Source organism: Prunus mume, linkage group LG5 (assembly GCF_029339155.1).
Source record: "Prunus mume cultivar Tortuosa linkage group LG5, ASM2933915v1, whole genome shotgun sequence".
Taxonomy (NCBI): Eukaryota; Viridiplantae; Streptophyta; class Magnoliopsida; order Rosales; family Rosaceae; genus Prunus; species Prunus mume.
In genome coordinates, this window is record NC_142702.1 from 16,703,046 (window position 1) to 16,726,220 (window position 23,175).

Here is a 23,175-nt window from a genome sequence, read left to right on the forward strand (position 1 = left end):
TCAAATGAAATTTATTTGAAATTTGAAATTCATATGAAATTTATATGAAATTTGAAAAAAATTTATCTGAAATTTGAAACCGGAAATCTTATCTGAAAATCTTATCCGAATATTTTATCAAAAAATCTCATCCGAAAATATTGTTCAAATTAATTGTTTAGGTAAACAAATTTGTGAAAAAAACAAAAAATTGAATAGTACCCCCCTGCCATAGCTGGAAGTCTGATTTACTTTTTGCAGGCAGATACTATTTTTGTGAATAGTGCCTATCTATGGCATAAGAATCCAACCGCTGGAAGTGCTCTTAGTGAATAAAATATCAATCCAAATGTGACAATGCACTAGAATCTCCATGGAAGAGAAGGTGTTACACACATAGGCATTTGCAGTTCTCACGAAGTATTACGTTTTACTTGTCGTTTGAAAATGCCAAAAATCATACAACTTATGCTTCAAACCAGTTTTTATTTATTTCGAAGTATGCATCAAACCTCCTTCCTCTGATAATATTCCACCGGTTAGCCAGTTAGGCCTAAGCTCCCAGCCGTTGGATCAATCTGAAAAATCGGAAACTACACTATTCCCCGCTTTTTTTTTTTTTGGTACATTTTAGTCCCCGCTTTTCCTTCACGGCTGGGCTGGTCAGTGGTCATCTAGCCCAAAGCCTAGCCAAGCAGACGTCTTCAAAAGCTTTTGTCGGGTTTTGGGTCTCTCAATCGAGATCGAACCCACTGTGGAGACAAAATGGTTCGTCGTTGGAGTTCATAGCAATGAAATTCAAAATGCATTGAAATCTCAGGTTTTTTCCTTTTCTTTCTCCTTCATTTCTCTTGAATTCAGTTTTCGCTGAATCGAATTCCTGGTTGTTCTCTGAAGTGTCAACTCCATGGAAGCACAGACCACTCCGAAACTGAAAAAACCTCCAAAACTCAGCAAGCCCATTACAGAGCTGTGGTGGTTTTTCGCCGCAGCCGCCTGCGTAAAGCTGCTTCTGATCCCAGCCTACAAAAGCACAGACTTTGAGGTCCATCGCCACTGGCTTGCTATTACCCACTCTCTGCCTCTCTCTCAATGGTACTTTGACGAGACCAGCCCCTGGACCCTTGACTACCCTCCATTCTTTGCCTACTTTGAGCGCCTCCTATCTATTTTTGCCAATCTCATTGACCCACAAATTGTTCACCTCCAAAAGGGCTTGGATTACAGCTCAAACACAGTGCTTTATTTCCAAAGAATCTCAGTTATCTTCTCGGATTTGTGTCTTTTGCATGGGGTTTATAGATTGACTAGGAAGTTGGATTCAACGAGGCAAAAACTGATCTGGGTACTGGTGGTTTGGTCTCCAATGCTTGTGATTGTGGACCATTTGCATTTTCAGTACAATGGATTTTTACTTGGGATTTTGTTGATTTCGCTTTCTTATTTGGAGGAAGGGAGGGACTTGATGGGTGGACTAGTTTTTGCTGTGTTGCTGTGCTTCAAGCATTTGTTTGCTGTGGCGGCACCAGTTTATTTTGTCTACTTGTTGAGGCATTATTGCTGGAAAGGATTTGTGAGAGGCTTCTGGCGGCTTTTCATTTTGGGAGCTATTGTTGTGGCTGTTTTTACAGTGGCTTATGGACCCTTTGTCTATCATGGGCAGGTAATCTCTCTGGCTTTGACAATTTGTCTTTTAGATGGTCATTGAGCATCATCTTCGTATTACTCTTATCTGTTTTTATGAAGAAATCTGAGAGCATATTAACCTTTGCATGTGTGAATACTCACCAAGCAATGAATGACTGGGGATTTTTCCTCTGCAAATGGGATTTTACGAGAGCTGAATATATGTTATACTATGGAAAGATATAGTGAGCGAGTTCTTAGGTGTGCCAATTCTATGTATTCTGTTTTGTGTTGAGACCATCTGGCTTCCTCCTGTCATGTTGATTAATCGATATTTTCGTATTAGCATCAGAAAGCCACTAAGTTTCATCTGTTGTCCAATTAACACAAGTAAAAACAGAGATTTCATGCAAAGGACCCACTAGTGTAGTGGTTTGAAACAATTGCTCCCTAGGCAATGTCCTCACGAGTATTCAATTCTAATATTCTATCTTGCCAAACCTCACATAGCTGCTTCAGTTAAACAATTTTTTGGGCTGCTGTACTTCAAACATTTGATCTGTCTGCATTTCTGACAGCAGAAAGAATTCATTTTGCTCTTTCAGAAATAATGTGAAAAACTTCTAACATTAATCCTATTTACCGCCTGTCGGTAATCTTTCAATGCAATGGTACAATGGTATATGTTTGAAAGTATTGTCCCTTGCGAAATTTCAAGTGACCTTCCAAACTCCTTTTGGGTTTAGGGTTGCTTTAAAAGCTTTCAACAAATCAACCATGGTTCAATGGTCCTTTGGTATAGGTTCAAATCCTATTGGAACCCATGAGCCATCTCTGTGTGTCATAGAAGTTAGTTTCATTGATTAGGTTGATAAACTGAAACCTTCATTATGGAATCAATGCTCACACCAAAGTAACAATCAAATAAGGCTACACTAGCTTTCTTAAAAGTTGGTTTGAGTGATTTATTTAGACCTTTAGGAGCATGAAATTTATGTTGGGGCAAAGACTTCTGTTGTGATCGGTTTTGTATTTTCTTTTTTTGAATCAAGCAAAATATAGCATATCGATTACAATTCTGCCATATATTCTTTCAGAGCTTGCGACTGAATATTGTTCACTACCAAAAGTTAATATTGTACATTTTAGATCATAAGGATTTACAGTTTAATTTGGGTTGTGTGAATGGAGAAGAATGGGAGGTGTTTTAAGGGAGAAAGGGGTGATGAGGTGGAATACTTGTGCTATACCTATAGGGTTCAGTTTTGGGCATCCCTTGGGTAGTTCTTTTCTAGCTACGTTTTTATGACTGAAGTGCTGCTTTGCTTTAGCTTATTTTTTATACTGTTGTAGTGGAATAATTGTGATCAGTAATGTTATTAGTTGTAGATCTCCGTGTGTTGCAACTTTTGTCTTTCTATAGCAGCACCGGTCTTCTCAAATACTACACCATTTGAAACTAATACAGTTTGCAACATTAGCCTATTAACCGTGTATATCCTTCTCTTGACATTTCATATTGATGATTTTGATTCTGTAGGACGGAATGCCTTTTAAATTTCCCCTATTTTCTTCTGTTACCCTTTAATGTACGCTATGCATTAAACATAGTTAGGGAGAGGGCTGAAAATTGACACTCCTTCCATGAAAATGTTGATGAAAAGATTAACTGTGGCAACACTGATATTCCACCCACTTTACAGTAATTCATGTTTAACAAAATGAAGTGAGGGATTAAGCTTCATCAAGATGGTTGATTATGCACTAATGTTGGTTCCTGGTCTTTCTATACTCATGGTGCTTGTAACAATTTGAATGCATCTTCAACGAGTCATTTAAATTTCTTCTTACTGATCAACCGATGAAGCCATCGCGGTTTATTCATGCATAGTGTATTAATTGTTCAAAATTACCTTGCAGATGCAACAAGTCATCCACCGCATGTTTCCTTTTGGAAGGGGACTTTGTCATGCATATTGGGCGCCAAATTTTTGGGTGTTCTATATCATACTAGATAAAGTGCTTGCTTTCTTGCTAGGAAGACTTGGATTCAACATTCAGGCACCAGCAGCTTCGTTCACTGGTGGGATAGTTGGGGATTTGTCCCCTTTTGCTGTACTACCTCAGGTAATTATCAATGGTAAACTGGAAGGAGGTGGAATATAATAGGATAACAATAACTTTCTAAATAGCCTAATTCCTTAATCTGTCAAAACAAATTACGAAGAAAAAAAAGCTCCTAAATTGGATGGTACTGCTTGTTGATGGTTCACACGTCAGCCTTGGTTCAACTTCACATAATTATAACTAGGTGGTAATTTTAGGCTGTGCTGGTTACAGCCTTCTTCTCTAAACCTTGTGTCAAAGAATTAGCAAAGTTCAATAATTAAAAACTTTCCATTGCCCAGTTTAATTCTTTCACACTAGTTTGTGGTGGTCCAGCAATCACACTGAGTCCATATGCAATTATTTTTCCCTAAGCTTAAACGTCTGACTGAGCAGACCGAAGAAAGCTCTTTTCCCTCTGTACTATGTTGAGTCCTGCTGATTGATGAGGTGGTGTATTCCATTTATTTTACACAGGACTAGGTTGTTTTACTTAATAAATAAACTTTGTTTATTCTTTTTTTTTCCATCTTAATGTTTGCGGGACCTGAGCTTTTGTACTTGAATTTATGAAATGGTAGATCACCCCAGTCACAACTTTTATCCTGGTTCTGCTTGCATTATCTCCCTGTCTCATCAAGGCTTGGAGGCATCCACGGCCAGTGAGGATTACAAGATGGGTAGCCTATGCTTACACTTGTGGGTTTCTTTTTGGGTGGCATGTTCATGAGAAAGCAGCACTCCACTTTGTCATCCCCCTTGCTATTGTCGCAGTACAGAGTTTGGATGATTCAAGGCATTACTTCTTATTATCAACTGGTATGCTTTCATTTCTTCGCATAGAAACTAGGGGGCACTTTAAGAGCATTCAAACATAAATCTTGGTATGTGGGTTAATTTTTTTAATCTTGATAGGGGTTTCTTAGCTTCCTATTTGTACATTAATGTACTCTATCCTTCTATGCCATGTTTGCTATGCAGTGTCCTGCTACTCGCTGTTCCCACTTCTATTTGAAGCCCAGGAGTATCCAATAAAGGTGCTGTTGCTGTTACTGCACTCCATGCTTATGTGGTTAGGTTTCTCTGCGCAATTCACTAAGCGTATATCACTTGAACTGGAAAAATCTGAAAAGAAAAAAGATAAAGAAGAAGGGTTTGTTATTGGGTGGGTTGGCTGGGGTTATCTGGTTGGTATTTTGCTTGTTGAAATTTCGGGTCAGTTTCTGCATCCCATCATTTTTGGTGATAAGCTTCCTTTTATACCCCTTATGCTGAGCTCCACGTACTGTGCACTAGGAACCATGTACTCTTTCATATGGCAATTAAAATGGATCCTTGATTCATGATTGTTCAGGTTTTGACTAAATCTTATTTATACAATTGTGAAGTGAATTTTAGATGGGTTTTTAACTTCATATCCTATTTTTTATAGTATTAGTTTCTGTTGACATTTTCACACTATAGAGCATGACCTTGAGATCTTGGGCACTTGATCCTATACGACACGTCATTCACTCATGACCAGAAAATACAACGTGGTTTATTTAGGAAGTTGATTTTCCCACTCACACTCTCTTTACACTCCCTTATATGTTATAGTAAAAAGTATTAAAAAATAAAAGAGTAAGTGGAAAACAGGAGTGTGGGAAAATCAGCACTTTTTATTTAACTGAAAGTTTGATTGTCAAGAGTCTAATGAACGATAGGTCTTTCACCTAGAATTGGTACTTTTTGTAATCACTTGATAAGGCCATCTCAAGTCATGGTATACAAATATAAAAATAATGCAAAATCATCTTTAGTCATGAGCTTCAACAAAAAAACCTAAATTTGGAGAGCCATATTTAGCCATTTAGCCCTCTAACTTGGCCATTTATTGCCTAGCTATAGCCCATGCCAAATTTTTGTGTGGGCTCAGTGCATGTATTTTCCAATAATAGAAAGCATCACGCGTAGGCTTGAGCACAAAACATCTCATGCAACTGCGTATCCAAAGATTGATATGAAAGGCACACTGACATCAACTAGCCGTTAGAATTTTTTTTTTTTCTTTTAACCTTTTAAATGTATTTCAATTCATGTCACTCGAAATAATAAACAATACAATAATAAAATATATTTAAATAGTTGTTTAATTAAATTAAACAATACATTGTAGTGAATTGTATGAGTGTTGTACCGTAGCTTTTCTAAAAATAATAAAATATGGAGGGCCCTAAAATATGGCCCTATATGAGTGGAGATGGGAAAATTTAACCTTACACTATTTTTTTAAACGTTAATATTTTGTATGGGGTAAATTTATAACCCTGAACTACATTTAACCCAATAACTGAAAATGGCCTAAGGAGAATTCGAAGTTAAACCATACTAATATTGTGAAAAGAAATACCACTAACGAAAATGGGTTGGTTGAAATAGGTACACAGAGTCCTAGAATATCACGAGTTCCACATTAATAGACGTGGCTTATAAGGAAAAAAGAAAAGAAAAAAAAGGGTAATTTACTTTTGGGTACCCTTATTTGTTGTATTGCTAAAGTTTTGGTAGAATTTGTAACATAAATATAAGATTGGCCCCAAAATATAAAACCAAGGCAACCAATGAGAGATGAGTAAACTAGCTAGTTTTAAGTGTCTTTTGGGAAATTCTAACTTCATATTTATGTTATTTTAGCTAGTTTTTCCTTTATGACCTACTCAACAGCCAACAGTTTAAGGCTCTACTTAGGTATCTTATTTTACCAAGATAAAAAAAAAAATAAAAAATACTTATATCAAAATAATGTATCAATCAATAGATATGTGGACGGCCGGTATGAAGCAGCTTGTGCTATAAGTAGCTCTTTTTAGGTTCCTTATTTTACCAAGAGAAAATAAAAAAATGACTAAGAGTGCTCCTAAAAATGTTTATTACTTCCTTACCATCTTCTTCTTCATCATCCACGGTCGGTAATTCTTTTCTTACGTTGATGAATTAAGGAGAGGATGGTGGTTTTACTAATTTTAAATTGTTTCCAAGGTGTTACTGTAGACTTGTTTATGCTATAAGTTCTTCTAATCAGGTTCTCTTGTTTAATTTAAAGAAAAGGAAAGACATTACTAATTAAGACTCCTTTGTTGTCCGTATAAATTATCATACATTTGTGCAAATGCATTGCGCATGCATTTTACTTAATTGTGTTGGGAGACCATTTCAGTCAAAAACCCTTGCTCTATTTAACTCATTTGTTTCACGGTAGGGGAGGGCCAAACATGTACTCAAACGGTGTTCACAAAGAAAGAGTGCCCAAAGACATGTGATCTTAATTGCCGAAAGCGAATGTGTGTAGCATATTGCAAAGCTACACTTGCGCAAGCTTACGATGGAAACTGTACAGAAGAATATGAGGAACCTTTTTTTGTTATTGCTAACTCCCTTGTATGTCACGATAATTTTGACACCTATTGCAAAGATGTGGAGCTTGCATTGCACTCCATGGAATGTGTGTGCAAGTAACTGGCCCCTCATCTTGTTTCTGTTTCTACACATGTTCGTCATAACAAGTTGAAAAGCACCAACACTCTTTTTTGTATTCTGTGTGTTAGAAATTAGGAACGTTATTAAATTGTTATTTAGTTTCCTTTTATTAGTTGATTGTAATTGATTTGGAGTAGTCTCCAAGTAACCTAGTTTTCCTAGTTAAGCTTGTAATATCTCCACAAATACTTAGCCTTTTGGCTCTATCAACAACAACCCGAGAATTATTCTTCTTAACAAAATCTCTAATTTCACATGGTATCAGAGCACCGATTCTAGGGCGTCTCTTGAAACTTTTTACAAACCTTATTTTCTTCACAATCCGATGTTTCACAACCCTAGTTGCTAATCTTTGAAATCCTCTGCCAAATTGAGAGTCGTTGGCGCTTTTCATCCCTCACCCATAATGGGTATTATCTTGTACAGTCGTCTTGTTCACCCTCTCCTCAATAATCAATATTTTATTCCCGCTACCAAAGCCATACCATCCCACAGTTCCTACATCTAACTAAACCAACAGTCGCACCCTTCTTTGGCGCTGCAATTTCCTTATGTTTTTCATACAAGTATTGCTCTCTATACAAATCATATTGAGCCATCTCTAGTCATGCTCTCTGTTGCAATCAGATATTGAGCCCATGTTTTCATGTCTACTACGCTTGCCACAACCACGCCACCTTCGGCCTTCATCGAGCCTACCCATCATTTTTTTAAGTCGTCTACACTTGCTGCAGACACGCCATCTTCATTGCGGTTCCTTCATGAGCCTCGTCACTGCTCACTGAGCCGTTTATTTCCTCCGTGAGCCTCGTCAATGCTCACCTAGCCATCATGTCTTTGGACAACCCACGACATCTCCAACAAACGTAAGAGGCTCTACACTAGCACCACTGCTGTTGACCAGCCACTGTGTTCATTGATTCTTTGCCCCTGCCTAGAAACCATCGATCGCTCGTATCCAAGCCATCTATCGTAATCTTCCTGAGAGCACCTTTGCACAACTGCTGGTCCTTTTTCACTATGTTGCCATCGCTTCTTTGCACCACGACAACCCAACATGAGGGTTCACTTTCTCTCCTTTGTTGATATATCAGTTTCTCTTTGAGGTTTCACATCAGACCCAATTTTTTGTGTTCTTTCTCTAGCTAATTTTTTTCTTGGCCAAGTTTGATATTTTCTTTCTGTCTCCACATCACTCAATTCTTCTTCTTCTTTTTTTGGCTAACTTTTTCGATGGGTCATATCCTTTTTTCGGTGGGTCATTTTTCAAACCAAAAGAAAAAGTATTTTTTTCACTTTCACGCCATCTTCTTGGCGTTGCTCCTTTTCTTTTTTTAATCTCTCTTTCATCATTATTTTTCATTCTCTCTTCTCTTTTTCCAAATCTCAACCCTCGACAAGTTCGGATTTGAGGGGCAGATATGGGAGATAGACACATTGTCACACATCAGCTGCACACAGGCAGCTGCACACCATCATCAATAGCTTCCGCACAATTGCACCAAGCAACATCATCAATCAGTTGCACCAGCAACACCATCATTCAGCTGCCCCTGCAGCATCATTATTCAGCCTCAAGAAAAGGCATCATCAACAACATTTGTTGCACATTAGCAACAAAATCACCATCGTTGCACATCAGCAACATCAACAACAACCTCCATACATGCAAAATGCGTTGAACATCAGCACAACTTTATTTGGGTTCTGCTTCCTTCAACTCACGACTCTCATACATCGTCGGATTTGAGAGGAGCAACAACCCCCTTTACAGCAGCACATCGCTGCTCCATTTGCCTCTAGATTTGCCTTCATTACAACAGTGATGCAGCTGCGACGCAGCTGCCCCCTTTACAGCAGTGACACCACTGCCTCTTTATTAGCAACATTTGGGAGTAACACCTTTCACAATCTCTTGTGCAAGTTGGACGTTCTTGATATCCACCCTCCAACTTGAGGGGGAGTGTTGGAAATTAGGAACGTTATTAAATTGTTATTTAGTTTCCTTTTATTAGTTGATTGTAATTGATTTGGAGTAGTCTCCAAGTAACCTAGTTTTCCTAGTTAAGCTTGTAATATCTCCACAAATACTTAGCCTTTTGGCTCTATCAACAACAACCCGAGAATTATTCTTCTTAACAAAATCTCTAATTTCACATGTGCTTTCTAAGAAGGGCAAATATAGGGTTTTAATTCTTATAATTATGAGCCCATCTCGAATGTCTAGCTAGTGGATATATCATATATGTATTCTTTGCTTGTCTTGTTTTCATCAACTGTGGGCTTCTTTTATATATATGTCCAATTTTATTAAGATATAATGGATGTAGGAGATCAATTTTGACTTCTTAATATATATAGCAGTCCACCAAGTCAGCCTGTGACCAGATGAGCAATACATTTGTCCTTCCTTTTTAATATAGTATACAGAAAATTGATTGCCAGAGCGTAGCATATTTTCGTCTCTTCTGTTGTCAAAACCCCTTTTTTTCTCTTTCTTTTTTTTTTGGCAGGCTGGTTTGTAAAGCAGTAGCAGATTAAAATGGGGCTAACTCAACAACTAAACTCTTTTTCATGAACGAGGTCTTTCGTTAGGAGAGTGTCGTATACAACAAGTCTAGCGCGCTACGGTTAGGGTTTACCGAATATTAGTGGCTCCGACAGCACAAGGGCACTCATATCATGCACGACACTACACTATCGAAAAGCGACTCTCTCACTGCGAGACGACTGAAAGTGCGGGAAGAAGAAGAATACTATTTGGTTTAATATTGTTGTGTATTATTCATCTCACAAAGAGGGATATATATACACACATAGAGTTACAATCCTAATCTCACTATCACATGGAGTAATTAGACTAAAATCTAATATTACAAGGAGTTACCTAAAATATAATACAAAAGTCAACACTCCCCCTCAAGTTGGTGCATAGATATCATTCATGCTCAACTTGTCTAAGAACTTCGATAAAACATGGTCTTCCGTCCTGATTGCAGCACTTCAACAATTTTATCATCCAACTTCTCCTTAATAAAGAACCTATCAACCTCAACATGTTTCGTCCTATCGTGCTGTTCCGAATTATGAGCAATATCACGGGCAGCTTGTTTATCACAAAATAACTTCATTGATTGACTAGGTGCAAAACCCAAATCTTGTAATAGCAGTATAAGTTATAGGATCTCACAAACTTCTAGTGCCATACCTTTATATTTAGCTTCTGCACTTGACCAAGTAACCGCATTATGCTTCATACTCCACCATGTAACAAGATTACCTTCCACAATAGTAAAGTAATTTGACGCCAAGCGTCTATCATCAACTGATCATGCCCAATTTGTATCTGTATATAACCTTCAACTCTGAGATGGGCCATTCTTTGTAAACAAAATTATTTTTCTTGGACTCCCCTTCAAATATCGCAATATCCTCATAAATTCCTTCATATGTTGCTCGCCAGGATCATATATGTACTGGCTAACCACACTGAAGGCATAGGCAAGATCAGGCCTCGTGTGAGCCAGATACATCATTCTCTCAACAAGCCTTTGATATCGACCTTTATCAACCGATATTTAGGTTGGATTAATCTCAAGTTTGAGTTCTTCTTCCATTGGTGTAGCAATTGGTTGACAAGCTGACATGCCAATTTTATGCAACAAATCTATCTTGTATTTTCTTTGTAACAGGAAAATTCCTGATTTAGATTGTGATACTTTGATTCCCAAAAAGTATTTCAGAGAACCAAGGTCTTTCATCTCAAATTCCCTGAGCAAATAGTCCTATAACATTTTTCGTTCTTTTGGATCATTTCCTGTCACCACCATATCATCAACATACACAATTAAAGCTACAAGCTTACCCTAGTTCTACTTAAGGAACAAAATGTGATCCAAATTACTCTGCTTGTAACCAAACTCCCTTGTAAATTTTCCCAAACCTACCAAACTATGCTCGTGGAGACTATTTCAAACCATATAGAGACTTGTTCAATCTACACTCTTTTCGACTGTATTTTTGTGGAACGCCACACCCAAGTGGAAGATCCATGTACACTTTTTCTATCAGGTCTCCATGCAAGAACGCATTCTTTACATCAAATTGTTGTAAAAGCCATTCCAAATTTGCAGCTAAGGACAACGATACTTAAACCGTGTTGATGTTAGTTAATAGCGCCAAATTCTTCATCCAATCAATTCCATATGTATGAGTGTACCCTTTTGCTACCAACCTTGCCTTGAATTGATCAACAATACTACCGGCCTTGTACTTCATTGTATAGACCCATCTACATCCCACAGGTTTCTTGCCAGCTGGCAAATCAACTATCTCCCAAGTAGCATTCTTCTTCAAGGACTTTATCTCTTCGTTCATCGTTGTTTGCCACAAGGGTCAACTAAAGCTTCCTGCACACTTTTAGGAATAGATATAGTAGATATGCAAATGACTTATTTAATTCAAACAACCGATAGGTAAACACATAATTATTCATAGGATATTTGACGATGCACCTTGGGTCGCCCTCATAAGTGGATTTCAAGATACCTCTATTAATACAGGAGGCAACTACTGGTTGGTTCGTTGTTGTTGGCATCCGTGACTAAGGATGAATAGTTATGGGTATAAGAAGCAGACAAAGGTGGCGAAAAGAATGACAGTGGCTCTACGGTAGTCGATGACGTAGGAGAACTGCTAATCTTATCTTCATTTTCGTGTAAATGCATTTCACCACTTATTTCCAAGTTACCACCACTTAAATCCAAGTCATTCACGTCTACATGTTCATGTGAATGAGAATTGCCAATTATTTCTAAGTTACTACCACTTAAATCTAATTCATTCACTGCTTCTATATTCACGAAGCTATAATCAAGAGTCTGCGATTCCTTCTATTGCTCCCCCTGAAGTGAGGACTCCAATGAGATGAACATAGCATTCTCATGAGACACTACATCTAAGGTGACATACATTTTCTAAGTGGGTAGATGATAACAATGATACCCTTTCTGATATGATGCATAACCACAAAACACACTTCAAGGCACGGGGATCAAGCTTACTGCATTGATGCTTGTGAATGTGGATAAAAACAACACACCCAACCAAGCAATGTGGAAGATTCAGAATGGCAAGCGGTGAGAGTCGTCAATGTTTGAAAGGGTGTTTGGAAGTTGACGGATTGGGATGGAACATAGTTGATCAAATATGCTGTAGAGGAAAGAGTTTTTCCCCAATAGGACATTGGCAAATGAGCTTCAAGTATAGATGCACGAACAACCTCAAAGGAGGTGCCGATTTTTCTTTCTACAACTTCATTCTGTTGTGGGGTATACGAACATGTAGTCTAATGAATGATGCCATAGTGATCCAAGTACTTGTACAATTCAAAGTTCACATATTCACCACCATTGTTACTGTAGAGCACTTGTATCTGAGTCTTAAATTGAACACAACACCCATTTTATGAAATTTCTGAAACAACAAATTCACTTAACTTTTCAATTTCATAGAGCATACCTAAGTCATTTGGGTGCAATCATCAATTAAAGTAACAAACCAGTGGGCACCCCCAATGTAGCAATCTTAGATAGACCCTAAACATCATAATGAATCAACATAAATGGAAAGGAACTTTTCTTCATACTTGGTGAAAAGGAAGTACGATGGCTTTTCTCCAGTTCACAAATGTCACAATGAAATCTAGAAACATCAAACTTTGAAAATAACTTAGGAAATATCTTTTGTGAATAACTAAAAGAAGCATGTCCAAACAACGATGCCATAACCATATTTCAAATTCTTTATTCTTCTCCCCTAAGAACCTTCCACAAACAAAGCTTGAGTATATCGACCAGAGTTTTCTGACGTCAAGTCCAAGTAGTAGTGCTTTCCTCGCCTAACACCATAACTGATCGTCCTGCGAGTCCGCTTGTCCTTGAATACACAGAAAAAGGCCAGAAAATCACAATACAAGTTAAGGCCACAGTAAGTTCAGCAAAGGATAAAATGTTATAGTCCAATGAAGGAACAAGAAGTACGGTGTCTAACGAAAGGTTATTAATAAAGGATATGGTGCCTTCCCTAATAACAGGGGTATAATTACCATCTGCAGTAGTTGTGGGGATGACTTTAAGGTTTGTACATGTCTAGAATTAAAAGGCATATGCTTTCTTAGCACCAGAATCAATTATCCATGTATTATTTGAAATAGATGCATAAACCTTTAAAGCCTTACCATTGTTACCTGTAGCAGTGACCAAAACAAATGCTTGTCTGGCTACATATTTAGAATCATCTTTCGTTTCAGTAACAGATGCACATGACTTGTTGTAACTAGGATCACGAGTCTTGTCCCACCATTCAAATAGCCAATAATTTCATAACATTGATTCTTAGAATGTCCGGTTGACCACAATGAGGGCATTTTCAATCAGCAATGGGTGAGAGGAGCGTTCAACATTGTGGTAGAACGATCAACCCCTCCACCATCGGCCTTAGGAACCCGATCTTCGCAGGTTCGGTGGTCATGGTCGATCTGGGTTTGAGTGGGATGACGCCCTACCATGGCGGCAACTTCGAACTGGGCAACCTCGTTTTACATGGTTTCCTTCTTCAGCCTCACAACGAACATAAGCATAAGATTCTTGGAACCCAAGTACAGGGTCCTTCTGCAAAATTTCTCCTCTAACTTGATCAAACTCAACATCCAATCCAGCTAGCAAGATATAAACTCTTAGTCTTTCAATCAACTTAGCATGTGCCTTGATATCACGATCAAAAGGCAGAACTACTATATCACGGTGATCCAATTCCTGAAAAATGGCAATCAATTCCCCAAAATAATTCGTTAGGGATTTTCCATTTTGTTTGGTAGTAAACGCTTTTTGGTTCAAAGTGAACACTTGAACTTCATCAGTTCCATCAAAGAATGTTGTCGAAAGAGCATCCCAAATCTCCTTCACCGTCTTCAGGCTGATGTAACGCTTCATAATTTCTTGTGTTATGGAGGTCAACAACCAACTCTTGCTTTTCTGGTTTGACATACCACTTACTGTACTTGGGATCTATCTCGACAGGTGCCTTCTCTTTGCCACGAATATACCCTATTTTTCTCTTGCTGCGATATGCATCTCCATGAGTTGACTCCACATATTGTAGTTCTTCTTGATAAGAGTAATTCCAGCAAGAGTGATTCAGTAGGGATCCCAAAAATAGAGTTCTTTAGGAAGGAACAAAAGAGTTATTCTTATCGATTTTGTTAATCGCAACTAGATGGTTTCATGATCTTCCTCTGTCTATTTTAGACACTTTATTTACAATTGAGGCTTTTCATTGTAGTGACTCTTTTATTTTGTATAAAATAAATAAATAAATAAAAAGAAAAATTAGTGTCTTCATTATTTAAATTTTCTAATTTTTTTGCAAGGATAATCTTTAAATGAAGACTTTAAAACATAGACGGTTTGGATCGTTAGAGAATAATTTGTAGGGACCCCACACCATTGAGAGGTTCAAATCTCCCCTTTCTTGTTCATCAAAAGAAAGTATACAAATTTATAAATAAACCCAATCCTAGATATGTATTTATAAAAAAACCCAAGCACTATTTAAACATAGAAACACACCCAAAATCAACTCCAAAGTCAACTTTTTGGGTGTGTTTATAAATGAGTTTTGAGTGTGTGTAATGATGAGTTTTGAGTGTGTTTATAAAGTGTTTTGAGTATTGGGTTTTTTTATAATTTCAACCTCCATTTTGGGTGTTTTAGTGAAACTCCCAAGAAAGTAACCCTTCTGAATGATCATAATGACAATATCACCTCTTTTTTCTTTGGCAAATAAACAAATTAAACATACATTACAAGTAAAAAAGGAAAAACATCATCTTCTTTAAAGTCTCTTTGTACTCCCATCTTAAATCTAAAACTACATTTTTTTTAGGTTACAATAGAAGGAATTGAACCATAGCCTAACCTTAATACTAAATAATGTCCCCACCCATTCTCACCACTTGGGATAACCCAGAGCTTTAAAGTACATCATTTGCATTATCTTACAATCATACAAATATGTCGTTTGCTTCTGTTTTTGCATTTAAGTCAATCATTTTTATACTAACACAATCATTCTCTTGTCAGTCTATCATATATATTTTTTTTCAATACAAGCGTTAGTTTAAACTACGATTTTTCACAAATGCACTACTAAATATGCCACTGGGTTAGACCCTTTTGGCCAACCTATCATGTCTAAAACCTACCATGTCTAAATTTATACAGAAATTTACTTTCATCTCTTGACCAAAATGAGCTCAATGGGCCCAAAATGGGTACTTTCCCCATATTTACGTGCAAATGCAAAAGCCCAGTGACTCGGCCCACAAAGGCCTCAACAAAACTAGACTATTAACCCGTACCCAGTCTGCATTTGCACAATCCGAAAACGGCGAAGCCATTTCCGAAACACCAGCCAAACCCTTCTCTAAACTCACTCACTCTCTCTCTCCGACCCTGCGAGACCCGAGCGACCCCTCACTCTGCGACCATGTTGCGCCGCGCCACCGCCCTCTTGACCCGACCTGTGATCTCCCTCCGGGCCCGACCCTTCTCCACGGATGTCTCAGAAATTCCAGTAGCCGACACGTCGTTTTATGATGCTTGGAAGAAAGTGATCCCAACCTTAGAGCCACCCCACACCCCATTGACCTTCATGAAGCCTCGGCCTCCAACTCCATCTTCGATCCCTACTAAGCTCACTGTCAACTTTGTGCTGCCTTATAACTCGGAGCTTGCAGCCAAAGAGGTCAGTTTGTGAAAGATTCGTTGTGGTTTTGGTGCAATTTTTTCGTTCTGATGTTGAATTTAAGAGTTTTATGATATGGGTTTTGTTTGTTTTTGTGTGGGTTTATCTGGGTTTGGTGCTAATCTTGGTTTTGGGGTAGAATTGGTTATCCTTTGTTTGATGTGATCTCATTTGGGTATTTTCTTGTTCGGACTAAGTTTAGATGGGTTTGGTTCTAATTAGAGATCGATATCAATTTGTAAACTTTGATTTTGTTGTGACCTTATATGGCTTTGGTTTTATTTAAATGTGAATTTGATGGTTAACTGATAAATGTAGAAAATTGGATTCTGATATAGTTTACAACTTGATCCTTTGTGTAGATGTCATTTTGGTAAATGTACTAATCAACGAATTGCAAACTTGTATTAGGTGTTCATATCTTCAAATTGATGAAATTGTACTTACTAAGGATGCCACATTTATATCCTTGTAAATTTCTTGTATGAGACTGTTTTGTGTTTCTTAGCGAAGGTCCATTTTTCAGAACAAGGGTTGTTAACTTCAAGTCAATGTCAAACTTCCATCATGAATGTTGTGATTATGTTCGTTAGCATATGAAATTTTAGTAGATTGATTTTCTGCATTTTTATGTTTCTGAATTCGGATAGAAAATATCTGGGAAATTGCTGCTAAGTGCTTTTTCCATACCACTTGTGTATTTCTTTTATTACATTTTCCAGTCTTGGTTATCCATGTTTTTCCTTTGATACCTATTGGTTACTTGGTGATTGAGAGATGTTGGCAGAAAATGAAATGGAATTTCAGATCTGTAGTGTTTGATGTACTTGTACCTTAACTGGTTTAGCAGCACTGTGTCTTAGTTGACCATTTCATATATTCTGCTAACAACAGGAAACACAAGATTTGGGTTTCCCCCTCTCCTTTCCCGCAATCTTTCAGTTCCGAGCATCAATTGCTTGGTTCATGGTATTCATTCCATTACTTGTTGATTGGCTCCCATGTGGTCAGTGTTTTGAAACCCGCAAAGGTACTTATCTAGCTATTTGCTAGTGTTTCCTGTCTCCCGAAGTGGATTGGGGAATTTCTGAGTATTTTTTTTAAAATGGGTCCAATAGCTGGATCCTGGAGCAGATTTTATTTTTCTCAACTTAAGACTTGAGTAACATGGGAGGGGTGAGCTAGTGCATGGTTGCATGCCCATAAAAACTGGTCAAGGTCCAGTTGGCAGTTGAATTGTTAGTTTTTTCTACCCTAGTTTTCATACAAGCATCTAGGTGCCTGCACATTTTCTGTACTCAGATCCCTGGAACTAATCAACTGTAACTTGGTTCTTATTTTGTAGTTAGTCTCATATATCTGGTTGATATGTTCTCTACATTTTGTTTGATTGATGCTCCTTCAAAACAAACAGAAATCAAACAGAAGTATGGTAGGGCTAATTTCCTTTCCAAATCAAAAGAGAGATTTTTTGTTTTTTTTACTTTTACCTTTATGATTTGTGTTATACAGTGCTCCTAGGCATACACTATGTGAAGGCAATTTTCTAGAACTGAAAATTAGATTCCATGTTTGTCCATTTTTTATCCTTGAATCTTGTCATACCTTATTTTTTATTGCTGTGTGAATCTTTTCAAGCAAACCTAAATACAGCACTTCATAGGTTTTCTGCCAAATAATGTAGTCTTATCTGTTCCATTTCAAGCAAAAGATAGATTTTCTAGCAATAAAACCAAATGAATTCACTTTCCCTTTTCCACAAATTAAAGAAAAAATTTGCTGATGCATTTTGAGATCAAATGCTCTTCCTTTTAGGGTATTTCTATTATTCTGCTATTGGTGTTATCCTCAGTTGGATTGAAGACTTTGCGTATTTAGTGTTGGTGTAAGATAGTCACTGAATATCTTCTTTACAATCCTCTTCACTGCATGTCTGGCATTTGGAGTTTAGATAGTAATATGTGAAGGGATTGTTGAAATGCCAATTATTCAAAAGCTCATGTAGGAAATATGCCAAAAGAAAATTATGTATATCTTGTCTGACGCACACTGATAGCTGAAGGGGGTAAAGGCTGTCATTGAAATTATGAAAACCTGTGGGCAACAACCAATGTTTTCATTCTGTTCGTTAAATAGTTGAGAATCTCGGTAAGGAGTCAAGGATGCCAGCCCCTCTATCCCAGTATCATGGTTTAGTGATACAGTACTTGCATGCAAGAATTCAAAATTACAAATACATATACAAATGCAGCCTACGCACACACGAAATTGTTTAGAGAATTAAAATTTTCTGCATTTTGTTCGATACAATGTTTCCACTTGTGAATATTGTATTACTGTATCTTACTTTTTATGAATCATGTCTCAACAGGTTGACATGGTAATCATACCAGCAAGCACTGGGCACATGGGTGTTCTTCCTGGACATGTAGCAACAATTGCAGAGTTGAAACCTGGGGTCCTATCAGTACACGAAGGAACTGATGTGACAAAGTATTTCGTCAGCAGTGGTTTTGCATTCATCCATGCGAACTCTTATGCAGATATAATTGCTGTAGAGGCTGTCCCTCTTGATCGTGTCGATGCAAGTCTTGTCCAGAAGGGGCTTGCAGAGTTCACCCAGAAGCTCAGCTCAGCTTCGACTGACTTGGAGAAAGCTGAAGCTCAGATTGGAGTTGATGTGCATAGTGCCCTCAATGCCGCCCTCACAGGCTAGTTTTACTAGTCTTTTCACTCTGTTGTTGATTTAGTCCATTTGTACCCGCTGTTACATCTTTAAGGTGCGGCAATTCGACACTTGGATCGGTCTCATGGAGCCAATATGTGTCTCAACACTTTTTTCTTGTAGTTCTGTGTTGAATGTGGAATTGATGAAAAAATAATACTGGAATTTGATGTCATCTGGTTTACAGAGTTGGTCAAATACTTAGAAGAAATGAGTGATTACCATCCTTGTTTCATTTCAAATAACAAAAAGAAACCAATAGGCAATTTCTAGTTTGTATTCTACAATTTGGCATAGAATCAGATCCTGGCCTTGAATGGAAAATGACATTGAATCCATCATTCTTTTTTAATCCTTTTATATCTTCTTCAGGCATCTAACTAATAAAGAATTAGAATCTAAAAGTTGTAAAAATAATAAATTTGTCAATGGATTTGTTGGCAATTATGTGTAAAGGGTTTAAACAGTAAAAAAAAAAAATCTATTTCTGAGAAATAAACAAACAAAAAGCAAGAAAAAGAACACACAGGCATAGCATGACAAGGGACTTTATTATCTCAATTGGAAATGAATTGCGTGGTGGGTTGATATTCAATTTGTTGATGGACGAGTTTCATAATCACGTCTCCAAGTTGGTACTTTTTCTTATGTATTTATTTGATTCGCTTGGATTTCAAGATTCAACCATTTGCTTCAACCAATTGAAGACAAGGAAACCAGAAATGGACTGAAAGCTATTCCACAATTTGATAGTTGATTATTCTTCTCTACATTGTGATGACCCACAAGATGGAAAAGTGTGCGATAAAACTGATTGAGAATATTATATTATTAACAATGTTGTATAACCCCAAACTATAATGAACAATGAAATCACATCATCATAAATCACAAGGACACCAAATAAAGAGAAAAAAAGCTCTGGAAAATGCCAAACACATTGTAGAAAAAGCTAATCTACATTACATTAACATTTTTAAGTCCTATTTGTTTTCACCAAACAATTTCAAAAGCAATTTTAATTATCATAAAACGCTTTTAACATATCAAAAACAAGATTGGTTGAGAATTATCTAATAAATATTTTATGTTAAGTATTGGTTGCATATTTGTAATCTCGACAGTTGGATTGTATGTATGTTACATACTAAATCTATCAACACATCTAATAAATGCATTCCAACGTTCGATATTAAAAATATATAACTAATTCTTAACTTAAATACTTATTGAATAATCTCCTCTGAAAACAGTACCAAACAATCAAAATTTACAAACTATTGTTTTCATTTAAAAAAGAGCAAAAAAACAAAAAACAGAAAATCATTTAGTTTAGACAACTCATTCAATAAGCCACATGGCATGGTCCTCGTGGAGAGGAAGCAAAATGGAACGACCAAATAATTGGAATACCTTGGAGCGTGGGACAGTCTCCACCGTCGATTCCAACCTCTTTCATCGTGGCCGTTCCAAGAACATGGAGAAAGCAAGCAAGCAATCAATTATGTCTCTTTTCCCAACCACTTGCCACGTCGCACGTGTTATAATTCGATGGCGATGCGCTGGTCCTCCCTCCAGGGCCGCACGTGTAACGGGCAGAAAAAGAAGCAGCTGCCCGCAGGCCACGGGTAGTGGGTGCGGGCCCGGGAGACAAGGACCTGGGAAGTAGAGCCAGTATGGTCCTGAGTCAGGTGGGTCCTACGCTTCGACGGTTTTGTTATTGTGGGTCCGCCTCCGAGTCAGCTCCACGGTTGGGTCATAATTCTTTTATTGGTTTCTTTTGGGCAATGGGGCCAAGTGTTCGCTAAAATGCTAGTGGTCCAAGTTCTAGAGAGATCTTGTAGGTTGACTTCAATGCCCTTATGCGTTGCTCATTTCTACAAAGCTTGCCCTCCAGACTGGTGTTGCTCTAGCAATCAGTTGGTGGAGCCTTGTAATTGCTAAAAGAATACAAGGGTAATTTGAGAAGATCGGGTTATATATCATTGATTTTCTTTTGACATGTGTCCCAAAGATTTGGCAAATCCTCTTTCTGCCCCTAATTTTCCCCTATTTTCCATTTCTTTGTTTATTTTAACGAGTTCTTATTTATCAACCATGAATATGTAATTCAGACTTAAAGCATCTCCGACGGTAGTTGCAAATTGAACTTTCAAAATTAAAGTTTGTTGACCTATGTGACAATTTGAAAAAGTTTATTTGCTACTTTATAATTTTAATTAATAAAATATTATGAAAAAATATTAAACAAAATATGAAAACATATTAAGAAAGTCTATATATTTATTATTTGACCCAAAAAAAAATGTATGTTTTTAGCATTTTTAGTGTAGGTTTTGTTCTTTCAAAGCAAAATTAAATGTTTTGAAGAATCAAAATCAACTTATTGATTTTAAAGAGATAAAAATAGGTATATTTCGTTACTGAATTTGACAAGTCTATTGTATAATCTTGATTTAAAAGTTTTATCTTATATTTATTTACTCAATGAAAAATAAACTGAATAAAATATGAAGATAAACGAATCCACTAAAGACACCTCAATCAAGTTCCCAAGAGCACTACCACTAGATTTTACCTAGGAGCTAGATACCATATCCTATTTTAAGGTTGCATCTCACATGTACCATTTATAGCTAATACTAAAACATGCCTAGAAACGAAGAAAAGAAATACGTTGAACATTGAAACTAAACGTATCTTTCTCGTACATAAACTTTGTTCTTAAAAGGAGGAACACATAAAAAAACAAGAAACCGCCCTTTGATTCTCATTCCAAGTAAAATAGTAAATGGTACTTAGTCTTAGCAAACAGAAAAGAAATTGGTACCATTAGATTAATTAACCTCTCCCATTACAAATAGTCTAGGGGAAAAGAACCTACAATTAAAATAAATACTAAAATTCATGGATGTACTAAAAATACCCAACACAAAAGGGACCAAATGCAAAAAAAAAAAAAGTAAAATGTGGCAAAAAATAAAGGAAAATGAGATGCTGATGCATGCACTGCAGGCTGCAGCCAATAGATTGAAGCACCATGGAATCTCAAAAACCACCCATTGTTTTTCTTTAATCAAGTATTTCTTGGACCAAAATACCCTTCCACTTCTAACCAATTAGAACCATGGGTTTTGCATAACAATGTAGAAGTTGACTCTGGGAAGGAATCTGATTGGTATAGACCACTTGTTCAAATAAACCCACTTGTACCTTATTCCATCAAGTCCACCCAGCAAGTCTTTATATAGGCCAGCACTTGCTCATCAGTTTCCTCCCCCCAATTTCACATTCTTTAGAGCAATCACTCATTCAAGCCCTCAGCTCCTCTAATATATTTTTTTTCCACTATGAGGACTGGCATGTTCTCCTACACCACTTATGAAGATCGGCAAATTGAGCCTCATTTCCTTGATGCTTGTTTTCTTTGCAGAAAACCACTTGGAAATAACTCAGACATCTTCATGTACAGGTAATTTCATGACCCAATTCCTGAATTTTTATTCCAAGAAATTATTGGTTTTTTTTTTTATAGTTAAATTTGGCTTCAGATTTATTTTTCTTGTCTTTGTGGTCATGTTCTGATGTAAACTATGGGGGAATTTTGCAGAGGAAACACACCGTTTTGTAGCAAAGATTGTAGACAAGAGCAGATACAGTTTGATGAGGCTAAACAGAAGAGCTGGAAAGTGTCCTCTTCTTCTTCTTCTTCTTCCAGTAGGGGAGCCCTCAGAAAATCAGACACCAACAAGAACCCTACCCCCGACGAAAGTGTACGGAGGACAGGCACCGTTGCTGTAGCCTGATCTCAGAGTTTATATGCTGTTTATAATCTTACAGTTCCACGTGGCGAGATCATGGGGGGTTGAATTTTGATAAAGGGTTTCAAACACTGGGATTGTGAGGGGAATTACATAGGAAGTTGTGACGAATATCTTAAATTTGATGATTTCGGAAATATCGGTGGATCAAAAATTTGGAAATATTGTCGAATTGGGAAATAGAAAAGGAGAAGAAATCAAGAATACCTACTTAAGAGTTTTGTTTTGTTCAGGTTTTTTTGGGTCTGTTTTTACAAGGAAGAGCCTCCTTTGGTATATAGGATGGTTTGTAAATTTTTTGTAATGATCTTTGTTTACTTCTCAAAGGATTTTGAGACATTGAAAAGTTTCAAAGAGACTTAATTAAATCTTCACTCACGTTTCATGATTTCATTTTTGTTTTATTTATTTTTCTTTGCTTTTTTAATAGATTGTAGACTTAAAAAGTGTTTTGAATCATCATAAATTATGCTTTTTCTGTATCAACGGAAAATATCTCAACCTTTTTCTGCTTTCTGTATCAACGGAAAATATCTAATCACTTTACATTATCAAAGGAAGAAAAAAGAAAGTAATGGTTAAAGACCTAATTTG

General features: G+C 37.0%; 3 protein-coding genes across 3 annotated transcripts; all 3 read left to right on the forward strand.

Moving 5' to 3' along the window:
* The first annotated feature begins 354 nt into the window (after positions 1-354).
* Positions 355-5,108, forward strand: LOC103331498 (ALG6, ALG8 glycosyltransferase family). The gene is made up of 5 exons (XM_008234123.3): positions 355-799; positions 877-1,642; positions 3,526-3,732; positions 4,293-4,530; positions 4,693-5,108. Exons 2-5 carry the CDS (start codon positions 887-889, stop codon positions 5,055-5,057), a joined length of 1,566 nt encoding a protein of 521 aa, XP_008232345.2. The 5' UTR covers positions 355-799; positions 877-886; the 3' UTR covers positions 5,058-5,108.
* A 10,542-nt stretch (positions 5,109-15,650) lies between these two features.
* Positions 15,651-18,935, forward strand: LOC103331497 (ATP synthase subunit delta', mitochondrial-like). The gene is made up of 2 exons (XM_008234121.3): positions 15,651-16,035; positions 18,407-18,935. Exons 1-2 carry the CDS (start codon positions 15,778-15,780, stop codon positions 18,749-18,751), a joined length of 603 nt encoding a protein of 200 aa, XP_008232343.2. The 5' UTR covers positions 15,651-15,777; the 3' UTR covers positions 18,752-18,935.
* Positions 18,936-22,018: 3,083 nt separating this feature from the next.
* On the forward strand, positions 22,019-22,974 carry LOC103331495 (senescence-associated family protein (DUF581)). The gene is made up of 2 exons (XM_008234120.3): positions 22,019-22,232; positions 22,371-22,974. Exons 1-2 carry the CDS (start codon positions 22,111-22,113, stop codon positions 22,564-22,566), a joined length of 318 nt encoding a protein of 105 aa, XP_008232342.2. The 5' UTR covers positions 22,019-22,110; the 3' UTR covers positions 22,567-22,974.
* Positions 22,975-23,175: the final 201 nt, after the last annotated feature.